This window comes from Arachis duranensis, chromosome 4 (assembly GCF_000817695.3).
Source record: "Arachis duranensis cultivar V14167 chromosome 4, aradu.V14167.gnm2.J7QH, whole genome shotgun sequence".
Classification (NCBI taxonomy): domain Eukaryota; kingdom Viridiplantae; phylum Streptophyta; class Magnoliopsida; order Fabales; family Fabaceae; genus Arachis; species Arachis duranensis.
In genome coordinates this window covers 6532345-6545929 of record NC_029775.3, presented here as the reverse complement: position 1 = coordinate 6545929, position 13585 = coordinate 6532345, and the positions used below count along the sequence as shown (strand labels likewise).

Sequence of the window (13585 nt, the reverse complement as noted above, 5' to 3'; positions counted from 1 at the left end):
TTCAACAATAAGCAGTCCAGTAGTTGATTAGGTTATAATAAAAGAATTTGGGTCAGTTTATGAAATTGGATCAGTGCAAACAGCAGAGTCTAAATCAATGAGAACGGAAACATCCTATCTTAAATGAAAGACTTTGTTAGTAAATGAAAGGTATGAAACAGGAAATTAATTTTTAAAGGTGAGCTAGAAAATTAGTTAGAAGAGTTTTATAGAAGAGAAAAATTAATAATGTTACCTAAGAAATGTGTTGTTAATTAGATTGTTCTTGAGGAATTCATCTCTGACTCGTAAAAGGAATTAGCTTTCAAGATTTCTATTTCATCTATTTCCTTTTAGTAATAATAAACTATTCAATTTTTCTTCTTCTACAATCTTGCTCATTACATTCTATACTATCATGCATTAGTTATTATGTTGTTCTATCATTAGTGTTTCTATTGAGAGGAAATATGACTTCTGATGAACTCTGACAGCAAAAAATTGTTGCTTTACAACGAAATCATGTGGAGGTTGCAAGTCACGTCTCCACGACAGGATCGTGCATGGATGGACTGGAGGGATTGATGAGAGAAATCCGAAGCATGTTTTCTGATGCACTTAAGGTAAAGCAGGTAGCCCCGATGATCTGTGATGAAGGCTCTTTATACCCTCGACACCAACAACAATTCTACCAACCTAGAGGTACAAAAGTTGATTTACCCGTTTTTATGGTGATAGTAATTAATGTGGATGATTGGATTTTTAAAGTGAAAGAGTATTTTGAATAGTTTGTTGTACATGTGGAGATGAGATTTAGAATTATTTCCTTCTATTTGTTTGGAATTGTTTATACTTGGTATCGTTGGGCTCAATAATAACATTGCATATATTTGGGAGTCCTTTCTGAATGTATTACTTGTCAGCTGCTGAAATTAAGATGAAGAGAGACAAGGGCCTCTGTCACTATTGTGAGGAGAAACGGTAACTGATGCGTGAGCATCTCTATCTTTTTCTTGTGAATTTGTACTTGAATTGTTAAGTTTAATCAAAATTTAATACATTTTAGTCACTATGAATGCTACTTTGAGTTGTGTGCAATTCTGTTTATTTCAGATAGTATTTTGGATGAATTTCACGGAATTTAAGCCAAGGCTAGAGAATGGACAGAATGAAGAATTGATGCTGTCCACTCCACGCTGAACTTGAAATTATTCAAGTTGAGCGCCAGCATCAACACCTCCAAGGAAATCCAATTTGGCTTCCTCCACGCTGAACTTGGGAATTTTCAAGTTCAGCGTGGAGTCCAACGCACCAAAGGAATGTCACGCATATCACCCCACGCTGAACTTGGAATGTTCAAGTTCAGCGTGAACTCAAAGAGAAACCAATGAAGAAGCCACTGCCTCATCCACGCCGAACTTGAGAATTTTCAAGTTCAGCGTGCACCTGAATGAATCACATGGTCCCCACGCTCCACTTGAAGGCTTGCGAAGATCATTTTTTATTTTGATTAAACTTTAATTCTTTTATAAATAGGAAAAGATATTATTTAATTTTGAGAAAATATATTTTACATTAATTAGGAGTAGATATAAAAGGGAAAAAAATAACTCCTTCGGGCTCTTCTCTCTTCTCTTCGACTTCATTCTGCAATTTACAGTTTTTACGAATCCTAGTTTTCTCTCTGAACCATGAGCAACTAAACCTCCACTGTTAAGGTTATGAGCTCTGTCTATTGTATGGATTGATACTATTATTTTTCTATTTTAATTCATGTACTGATTTATAATTCAAGAATTGTTTTCGTTCTTTATTTTATGAATTTGGGTGGAACGGAAGTATGACCCTTGTTCTAATTGAGTTCTTGTATAACTTGAAAAAGTTCTTTACTTGAACAACAGTTTGAAAACAATTTCTCCTAAATTTCTAATTATCTGGACTTAACGGGACACGTGACATATAATCCTCTTATATTTGGTTAATTAGGATTTTTGTAGCATATAACTAGAATTGAACTTCACCCTCTAATTGGAATTAAGTGACTAAGAAATTGGCGGTTGATGGATTTTAGAGGAGACTAAAAAGGTCTAACGAATTAGGGTTTAGTCACACATAGTTTGCCATAAATCAATTCTTACATGATTAAAATAGTTACTAAGAAAAGTCAATCTAGAAAATAGATAACTCTAAAACCTTAACTATTTTCTCCATATATTATTCACATCAATTTATTACTTGTTTTCTGATATTCTGAATTTACTGTTTATGCTTTTGAACTCTCAAAACACCATTTTCTACTTGTCTAACTAAGTAAACCACTTAATCATTGTTGCTTGATCGATCAATTCTCGTGGGATCGACCTTCATTCACTTGAGGTACTATTTGGTACGACCTGGTGCAGTTGCCGGTTAGTTTGTAGGTTATAAATTCCGCAACCATGACATAAATATAAAACTTCTTATTACTTGTTGATCAGAGAAGAAGAAATGCACGAGATCCCAAAAGAACCAGAACCTGAATTGATTCAAACCCCGGGAGCGGAGGCGTCGAGTGTAGTGGATACTGTGCAATCGGAAATTAGTTTCAATGCCATGGTAAGTCAATACCAGCCCACTATCTTTTGCGTGAAGGGCATGTATAATGGGCAGCCTATTATGGTGTTGGTTGATAGGGAAAGTTCCCATAATTTCGTGAAAGTAAGTGTGGCAGAGAGATTCTACTTTCCGATTCAGTAGACCACGCCACTCCAAGTTCTAGTAGGCAATGGAGATGTGAGTGGTTGTAAGGCGTATTGCGAGAATATTCCCTTGGTAATGCAAGGATACTAATTCTTCATTAATACTTTTGTGTTGGATCTCCAAGGGACAGATATAGTTCTTGGAGTTCAGTGACTGATGTACCTAGGCTATCTCACCACACATTATGGATTGCTTACTATGGAATTTGTGGTGTATAACGTGGCAGTAAAGCTACAAGGTGAACGGTTGCTTCAAGCTGACACTATGAGTAACAAAATTTTCAAAAGATGCTTTCATCGGAGGTTGTCACCACGCTTTACCATCTTAAGGTGGTAACGGAGGACAAAGCAGGAGACACTCTAGTGCAACCAAAACGATAACAAATTTTAGAGGAGTTTGGAGGAGTTTTTGACGAACCAACCCAGCTGCCACCCAACTGAGACATAGACCCTACTATTACTTTAATGCGGGGGTCACAATTGGTGTGTATTCGACCTTATCAGTATCGTCATTTTCACAAGGAGGAAATTAAATGTTTGGTGACATAGATGCTCGAATAATGGGTAATCCGAGAGAGTCAGAGTGCGTTTTTCAGCCCTATTTTACTAGTTAAGAAGAAGGACAGGAGCTGGAGATTTTGTGTTGATTATAGAGCATTAAACGCTATTACAATTCGGGATAAGTTTTCCATTCCAACCATTGATGAGATGTTTCATGAACTCTTTGGTACGGAATACTGCTAAGATTGATTTGAGATATGGTTACCATCAAATCCGAATGAATGAGAATTCGGTTCACATGACAGCTTTCTGCACTCAGCAAGGGCATTATGAGTTTGTAGTTATCCCTTCGGTCTCACTAATGCCCCTTCGACCTTTCAGGCTACTATGAATAAGGTTTTTCAGCCTTACTTACAAAAGTTTGTTGTTATTTTCTTCAATGACATTTTTGTCTATAGCGAGACTTGGGAGGACCACTTGCACTATATCGGACTAATCCTCACTGTCCTATCCTAGCACCAGTTATTCGCTAAGGGATCAAAGTGCCTTTTTGGTCAAAGACAATGGAGTATTTGGGCCATATCGTTGGGTCATATGGCGTGAAAATTGACCCATCTAAAATAGAAGCAATTCAAGTATGGCCAAAGACAAATTCTCTCAAACAGCTTAGGGGCTTTCTTGAATTAATGGGGTATTATCGCAAGTTTGTGGCTAACTATGCCCAAATTGCTCATCCCTTGACTGAGTTACTCAAGAAAAATAATTTCTATTGGGGCGAAGAGGCGGATAGAGCCTTCGAGCAGCTGAAGGCTGCCATGATTCATACCCTAGTCCTAGCATTATCAGATTTTTCTATGCCTTTTACGGTAGAGGTGGATGCGTCCCATAAGGGCATTGGTGCAGTATTAACGCAGAACGGACATCCCCTAGCCTATTTTAGTAAGAAAATGAACCAAAGAATGAGTCTTGATTCGGCTTATATCAAGGAACTTTATGCAATTACGCAAGCGGTGGCCAAGTGGCACCACTATTTATTAGGAAAAGTTTATTATAAAAACAGACCATCAGGGTTTAAAATAACTCATGTCACATGTGATTTTGACACCAGAGCAATAATACTACGTGGCAAAGTTGTTGGGTTATGAGTTTGATATTGAATACAAGGTTGGCAGATTGAATCAGGTCGCTAATTGCTCTCTCCCATCACCCTGATTCAGAGTCTCAATTTGTATTCCGTAGCATCACTATGATTCAAATGGATCTGCTAGATTCTCTCAAAAGGACTAATGCTCACTACCCTACCATGGTGTAGTTACATCAGCAACTTAAAGAGGGCACGCTTAGCATGGATTCTAGGAAACGGGATGGACATCACCTATTCGGAGAAATTTCTAGGTTCTTGACTATAATGGGTTACACAAATTACTCCAACATGAGTTTCAGAATTCAGTATGTGGGGATCATGGTGGACTACTCAAAATGTATAAATTATTGGCAGATTTATTCTTTTGGCCTGAAATGCGAACTACTGTTTAGAAATTTGTTGAAAAATGCTGGGATTGTCAAGTTACCAAGTATATTCCTGTACGCCTTCGGGGACTATTACAACCACTTCTAATGCCAGAACAGCCGTGGGTGGAGATCTCTCTCAATTTCATTGTGTAATTACCGAAATCTACTGGGTATACTGCGATACTAGTGGTGGTTGACGGATTTACTAAGGTGGGATATTTTACTGCTCTTAAGCCTGGATTTACAGCAAGGGATGCAGCCAAGGCATTCATCAATTTGGTGGTCAAGTTGCATGGATTTTCGGTCACTATGGTTTCGAATAGAGACCCTATTTTCCTAAGCAAGTTCAGGAAAACTTTGTTCAAGTTTAGTGGTACCCAGCTCAGCTACAACACTGCCTATCATCCACAGATTGACGCGGTCAGACTGAGGTAGTTAATCGCACATTGGGACAATATCTCAGAGTCTTTATGCACTCGTACCCGAATCAGTGGTCCTCTTTTCTCGCGTGGGTTGAACTCTGTTACAACAACTCTCACCACTCCTCCCTTAATATGTCACTACATGAGGCACTCTATGAATTTTCGATGAGAACCCTGCGCGGATACTGCCTGGGGGCCGCCACGATACTTACCGTGGATGAATTTTTGAGGGTGCGGGAAGCACTGTATCGAAAACTGCATTGTTTCCTTCAATGTGCGTAAGAAAAAATGAAGAATCAAGCGAATCAACACTGCTGGGAGAAAAGCTTCGAGATTGGGGATTGAATTTTGTTGAAAATTTGGTCCTATCGTCAGAAATCCCTAACCCACAATTATAGAAACGTTTATACAGTCGATTCCAGATTACTCAGAAGATTGGAAAAGTAGCATACCGTTTGGCCTTGTCGACCGGCTATGCCTTGCATCCGATATTCCATGGGTAGCCTTGTCACGATGTCGGACCTCCCACCATCGCTGTAACTGCGTCCAGTCGCCATCCTCGATCATCGTTCCATGGCTTCTGATGAGGGTGAGGGTGTGTGAACTCAAGTCTTGGTGGATTGGGAAGGGGTTTCCAGGGACGAGACCACATGGGAAGACTTGGAGGAGTTGACGAGGTTGTTCCTGAGGTCAACCTTGAGGACAAGGTTGTGTTGGAGGGTGGGCTAGTTGATAGCTCAACAATAAGCAACCCAATAGTTGATCAAGCTATAATAGAGAAAATTAAGCCAGCTCATGAAATTGGATTAGTGCCAATAGTAGAGGCCAAACCAATGAGAACCAGAAAAATTTCATCTTAAATGAAGGACTTTGTTAGCAAGTAAAGAGTGCGAAACACGGGATTAATTCTCAAGGCTGAGCTGGATAATTAGTTAAAAGGATTTTATAGAGGGGGAGGAATCAACTTTATTACGTACAGAACTTATTGTGAGATTGTTCTTGAGAAGTTCATCTCTGACTCAAAAAGGGAATTACTTTTCACGCTTTCTATTCCACTATTTCCTTTCAGTAATAATAAATTATTCAATTCTTCTTCTTCTACAATCTTACTCATTACATTATATACTATCCTGCATTAGTCATTGTGTTGTTCCATCATATATCAATTGTAATTCTATTTTTATGTTAGCTTGGTGAGCTTGCTTATTATGTTTATACACAAGGGTGAAAATGTTAATTGTATAGTTATTATATAATTCAAAGATCGTTTACCTTTTCTTAATACGTTTACTCTCTCTTGAAATTCTGTTGTTATGGCTCTGTGTTATCATTGAGCTTCTTCTTATCACCAAACCAAAAATTCTGAATGCTAAAATTTGAGAATGCTAACATTATAGACTAACCTTGATTAGCAAATTTTGTAAGACTAATTTATTATCTGCTTAGTGTTGAACTTATGGGACCACACACTAACAAGTGTTTTAATCTTTGCTAATGAATTATTTAATTATTATTTTGATTTAATCAAATAAATAATTATATTAATTCAAATAGAATATTATTATATTTTTTGCTAGCACTAAGAATATAATAATAATATAATAATTGAGAATATTAAGTGAAAATAAAAAATAATTAGTTATTTTATTTCTAAATTTGAATTTTAAATAAGATTTTAATCAATTTTGTTTTAAATTGAATTGTGATATGATATAATTCATAAGATTTCAATTTTAAATAAGAGAAGATAATATTCATATTTGAAATAAGATTCAAATTTAAAATAGCATAATTTTATGATGTGTAAAGAGTTTTCTCAATTTAAATTAAATATTTATTGGTCAAAGAGTTGACAACAAAGATTAGTCTCAGTGTATCTCTGCACACAAAATCTTTGTACAATCGAAAAATAAATTTTTTATTAAAGCATACTAAGATATTTATATTTTATCTATGTTATTAGAATAAACTTTAAGCACAAAATATATCTTTAAAAAATTTTTTATTTCTGCTACGTATTATGAACACATAGTACACATTAGATTAGATAAATTATAAGTTCTCTATAGCTACTTTGATGATTGGAATTAAGCTCAACCTATTTTCTTGATATCTAACAAATATGTATAACTCTGGTGGAGCTGTTGAAGCTGTTGATTCTTCTGATTCTGAAATACACATAAGAGGTATAGTAAGTGATTTAAAGCAGTTGATTTTCTTTACCCTAATCCTAGAATTAAAAAACATGAGAACTCTCTAATTTTTTTTTTTGGGTATTAGAACTCTTATTAAGAAATTGAGTTTGAGAGTGACCCAAATATGTAATCCACCAATTAAAAATTGCATAAAGAAAAAGAATAAGAGGAGAGAGTTGGGCTTTGAGGCCCAATATTCATTTTTCTTTACCCAAAAAAGGTGCAAAAGAATACGTATGGTAGTGGTATGGTATTTTAGGAGAAAGAAGCAAAGATTATCTGGCGCTGACCCAAAAAAAAAAAGGACAGGTAGGATTAACTTATTGGAGAAGAAAACGTTTTTTTGCTTCGCTGGAAAATTCTATTTATATTATTTATTATTATATTACTATTAATTATAATTATGCCTTATAAAAAGTAAAAACCCTTATTTTGACTTTCTCTCTTTCTGTTAGGTTTTTATTTCTAATTCTAATTCTAATTATAATTTTCGTTATTTTTTCGCTTTCCCCCTTTTCCATTCTTCTTCATCATCGCTATCTCTCTCACAACACTGATTATTCTCATATTGAGATTCGCAAAGATCTAAACTTCACAGCGTTTTCGCGCGACGCATTATGTCTTACGCATATCTCTTCAAGTACATCATCATCGGTGATACCGGTAATTTCAATTATTTCCCCTGATTTTTATGCTCTAGGTTTTATGAATCTTATGATCAATTGATTACAATAATTGTTCAATTTTCTTAACTACCCCATGGGGTTCAGCTTTTCAATTGTTGAGAATTCTAGAAATTTTGATGCTTGATTCTCTTGTACACGTGGCGCTTTCCTAGCTTCCGTTTGGGATCTTTTTTTAAGCTTATAGTTTCTCTGTGTTTTTATGATCTTATTTGATGCATAAAATTAATATCGTAGCTGAATTGATTTGATGCTGATCCCATCTGGTTCCCAATTTTTCCCTCAATACCATTGACATCCAAAATATGAACTATTAATGCTTTTGCAGTTGTTCACAGCTTCTAATGACTAATCAACTTTTCATACTGCAATTATAGTAGTCACTTCATTAAAATTGTTTGTATAATATGGAGCTTTTTGTTAAGAAAAAAAATGTTAAAACTTTTGAGATTGTAATGGGCACTTCAGCATTACTTGTAATCCTAATTGCTAGAAACAATTAATATGAATCGAGCACCATTGATAAAGCTAATTGAAGTTGTGGTCTATTTATTTTCATTTCATATATGTATTGTGTTCAAAGTGTACATGTATTATTATGAGCAGTAGTTTATTTATGGAGAGAAGTTATTTATGTAGCCTTCTTGTTTTATTATTATAGGAGTTGGGAAGTCATGTCTTCTACTTCAATTCACTGACAAGCGCTTTCAACCTGTCCATGACTTGACTATTGGTGTTGAATTCGGGGCCAGGATGATCACAATTGATAACAAGCCGATCAAGTTGCAAATATGGGATACGGTTTGTTTGCCTTTTCAGAGACTTTCTGATAAATCCAACTAGTTAAAATCTACGATAATGTGAAACATTTATTTTTTAATTCGTTGCATTTGGTTACCATGGCCTGTTATATTATGGGATTTTGGTGCATTTTCACTTTCACTCTTTAGCTAGTTGTCAAGCACAGTGTAGTGTGTCCTAATGGATGGATCCATTTGTTAAAAACCACATAATTGGAGATGATAGGCTTTGTATTTGTGATTCTTCCAAACTAATTACTATAGACATAAGAATATATTTTTGGCTCTGGAGAGGTTGTGCAGGTTTTAATATATGCTATATTGCTTGAGCTTTATGACTTAGAAATTTGAGATACTGATTTTTCCTTTTAATATTTCAGGCTGGTCAAGAATCCTTCAGATCTATTACAAGGTCTTACTACAGAGGGGCTGCAGGTGCACTACTTGTCTATGATATAACCAGGTATGCTTGGATTTGAACTTCTTTAATCTATGCATGAGATCCTAAAATCAATTAATCCAACAGTTATTGTTTACGTATAATAAAATTAACTTATTCTGAGAACTGTCTTATTCACAAATGTTTGTATGACATTGTATGAATTGTGTATCCTGTCACGCCAAGTAAGATTTGTAAATCACTTGACTTATAACGAGTTCAGGTGTGCATAAGTTTGTCGTTTTCTGAGAGGTATGTGTTGTAAATGTTAAATTGAAGTAAGCCAATGTCAATGATGCTGGTTGCTGACCTGTCTCTACTAATAGGAGGGAGACATTTAATCACTTGGCTAGCTGGTTGGAAGATGCAAGGCAGCATGCAAATGCAAATATGACAATTATGCTAATCGGCAACAAGTGTGATCTTGCACACAGACGGGCTGTAAGCACAGAGGAAGGCGAGCAGTTTGCAAAGGAGCATGGGTTGATATTCATGGAGGCCTCAGCAAAAACTGCTCAGAATGTTGAAGAGGTTGTTTCATCATATCATCTAACATCATACTCTCTCTCTCTCTCTCAAAGGCTGATTTCCAAGACGTGCAGGATCTTATGTTGAATATATTTATTTATGTAGATGAAGGTTTTAATTTAACTTATCCATTGTAGGCATTCATAAAAACGGCTGCAACCATATACAAGAAGATTCAGGATGGGGTTTTCGATGTTTCGAATGAGGTTAGTTTCATTTTAGTTCTGTCACATACTTTACCACATGTCTTATCCCCTTTATGGAAGTTTCATATTATATTAGATATTAGATTATTATAGACTAGAGGGCTTGTTCTTCAATTGCAACAATGGTTCCAATTCAACACATGGGACAAAAACAAAAATTGATTCAAGGATAAACAGTTTCAACACTGATAAAATTACATGGTGTTGCAGTCATACGGAATAAAAGTTGGATATGGTGGAATTCCTGGACCATCTGGCAACAGGGATGGCCCTTCTGCTGCAGGTGGAGCCTGCTGCAGTTGAAGTGAAGGACATGCATCTTATTTGCTTCAATGTAGTCCTTTATGTATTCACACTTTCCTTTTACTTTGACTTTGGATTTGAAAGATATATATGTTTCTCCATCCGTTGATAAAGTTAGTTAATTGTATAATGTTTTCTTTCTAATCTTGATTTGTTTCTTCAACGTAAACCGATCATTTGTCTCTGTATTTATTTTTGTGTATAATTGATTTATATGTTGCTTCATTCTTAATCAGTTTACATAGATTTGCTCTGTTGAAATATTCTCACAGTTTTGTTGCATTAAGGTTATGTTTCGAATATTTTAAGCAGTTCTTATTCCATTCAACTCCATCCAGATTGGAGTGGAAGAAAAACTAGTGATATCTGCAATGGAAGCAAGATAAAGGTAGTGGATGGAATGGAATAGTATGGATTATATTCAAAGTTATTCAATTCTTTCTTGTTTTGAAGTATCGTATCAATGTGAGTATAGTTACTCCGTTCCATAACTTTCAACAATGCTTTTGTATATTCCATGCTGAAACCACTCGGTTGTGGTTCTGTTAACTTGGTGATAGATAGAATCTAAGAGTCTCTTGAGCTTTCAAAACAAAATTCTTACTGTTCAAAACAATATATTTAGTTATTTACAATAAAAGTGGGCGTTCAAACGTTTTTAAAACTAAATTTTTAACAAAGTCATCGCGTACTTCTTTTTCTTCCTATTCATGTGCTTTTTTCAATGTTAATTGTCGTTATTGTTGCCACCGTCACTATTGTTGCTACTGATATCATTGTCTTCTTCATTTTATTGTCGTTTAATTTCTTTTCTTTTCTTCATCTTTCTTTATTATTATTATTATTATTATTATTATTATTATTATTATTATTGTTATTATTGTCTTTATCTTCTTCTCTTGTATCTATTCAAAAAACTAAAGTACATAAATTTTAATATTTGAACAGATAAATTTTGGTGCATAGAAAAAAATTTTAGTATACAAGAATTTTGGTATACAACACATAGATTTGTGTGGACAGTACAAATTATAGTGCCCTTAGAAATTTTTGAGAAATCATATGTCTAAAATATTGACATCTAATTAATAAAATATGCATAACACATAAATATTGGTACATAGTACAGAAATTTTGGTATACAGCACATAAATTTTGGGAAATCACATATTTGAAACATTGATTCATCTAACTAATAAATTATGTGAAGAAATTCCTGTGTTATGTGTAATATTTATCTATTATGTGCAAAAAAATTTATATTATATCAATAAGTTTGTGTTATGTGTAAAAATTTATGCTATATACAAAAAATTGTACTATATCAATAATTTTCTATGCTTTATCAATAATTTCTGTGCTGCAGAAGAGAAAAAAAGAGAAATAATGACATGCATACATTTTTTTTTGCTAAACTTACGCTAACAGAATTAGATTTAGTTATAAAAACGCTTGTACATGTAGCATATAGGATATATTTAAGCCTCACAATCCTGAAGTAATAATTTACATTATTTCATTTAGAGAATAGAAGATACTATATTTCCAACTCTACCTTATAATAATATAATTTCAAAGATAATAATCTGGGCTTGCCGAACACCCTATAAAGGATTCAGCTCTCAACAATTTGTTTCTACAGCAAAACTTTGTCCCTTCCAAAACAACTTGGAAGATAAATTGAACTGTGCCTACGTTGCATGATGATGATGATTGATGTGAGTAAAAGTAGCATGCCATTCATGTGTTTGTCAACTTATCCAGATTCTATTTGGTTTTTCTTTCTACTTTGGAAATCATTTGGCAATTGAAATCAAAATCTACGTAATAGAGAGATTTGAGTGGCTTGTTGAATCTTATAGCTGGACACTTGAATTAGATGACAAGGAATAAATGCTCTCAACAACAATTTAAGCCGCAGTTACACTCTTCGCCAATTAGATTAATACATTTACCAGACATATCTAAATTGATTTTTTTTCTTCTTGGAAAAAATAAAATTGGTGTTTTGTGGTTATTATCTTAAGGATTATTTCTTATATAGGTTAACGGTTAAATTGTCTCTTGAAAGATTGCACGATCGTCATTTTTATTCCCAAAATTTTTTTTAATTAAATTAGTTCTCGAAAGATTTGACATCAATAACGTTGGTCCTTCCATTTATGGGCTCACAGATTCCGTTAACGGCAATACACGTAGACCGTTAAGTAATAGGTGTGTTAACAGCTACGTACCCAGTTGAAAGCTGATAAGATATATTCACCTTATTATGTCAAAATAGTCCCTATCCCCATTTTATAAACCCTAATCCTCAAATTGAACGAAAACATGAATCCATCTTGAGGATTGGTGTTGCAATGGTGCAAAGACATCACCCAGGTTTAGAAGCCAGGATGCGGAGCGCCGGTGGAGGACGAAGTAGTGGGTTATCACTGCGATCGCTGGGTAGCTTCAGCTCTAGCTCCTCAATGCGAAAAAGGAATGTTAGAATATAATTAGATCAATTAGGATCAATTAGTATATCTGAATATTTATTATAGAATATTACGTCTTTATTATTAAGATTCTCTTAGCCCCTATAAATACCCTTGTATATTGTATCATTCAAGACAACTTGAATACACTCAATAATACACAAATCCTTCCTTCAGTTTAGTTTCTTGTTTCTAACATGGTATCAGAGCCATGGTATTCTCCTTGAAGAGGATATGTTGTTTTCCTTACAGTGAAATCACCGTAGTTTTTGCATTTTTTTTATATGCCATTCTTTTTTCTCTCTTGTCACTCTTTTGATGCTTTTTCACCTCACCGACTAGCCTATTTTTTTTGTCTTGTGTTTTTTTTTCGAGTCGTATGATCAAACATCATTGTCATCTGCTGTTTACCTATTCTCATGAAGAAATCATATAGTTTTCGCTCTCTTTCGGCAGTTCTGTCTCCGTTCTCTCATGGCAGTTCCATCTGCATTCTCTCGTGGCAGTTTCATGTGCATTCTCTCGTAACAGTTCCGTCTGCATTCTCTCATGGCAGTTCCATCTACATTCTCTCGTGGCAGTTCCGTTTGTGTTTTCTTGTTGCAATTACGTCTGCGTTTTCTTGTGGCAGTTCCGTCTGCGTTTCGTCTGTGTTTCCTTGTGGCAGTTCCGTCTGCGTTTCTTTCTGGCAGTTTTGTTTGCACTTCCTTTAGATAGCGGCAGTTCCGTCTGCGCTTCCTTTAGATAGCGGCAGTTCCGTCTGCGCTTCCTTCAGACAAGCGGCAGTTCCGTCTGTGCTTCCTTC

General features: G+C 35.0%; 2 protein-coding genes across 2 annotated transcripts; both read left to right on the top strand.

The window, feature by feature from the left end:
* The first annotated feature begins 3781 nt into the window (after nt 1-3781).
* Nucleotides 3782-5165, top strand: LOC107482813 (uncharacterized mitochondrial protein AtMg00860-like). Its single transcript, XM_016103409.1, has 2 exons — nt 3782-4115; nt 4918-5165. The coding sequence occupies exons 1-2, from the start codon at nt 3782-3784 to the stop codon at nt 5163-5165; spliced, it is 582 nt and encodes a 193-aa protein (XP_015958895.1).
* Nucleotides 5166-7791: 2626 nt separating this feature from the next.
* Nucleotides 7792-10560, top strand: LOC107482893 (ras-related protein RABB1c). The gene is made up of 6 exons (XM_016103476.3): nt 7792-8010; nt 8692-8831; nt 9211-9293; nt 9596-9800; nt 9935-10003; nt 10214-10560. The coding sequence occupies exons 1-6, from the start codon at nt 7965-7967 to the stop codon at nt 10304-10306; spliced, it is 636 nt and encodes a 211-aa protein (XP_015958962.1). The 5' UTR covers nt 7792-7964; the 3' UTR covers nt 10307-10560.
* Nucleotides 10561-13585: the final 3025 nt, after the last annotated feature.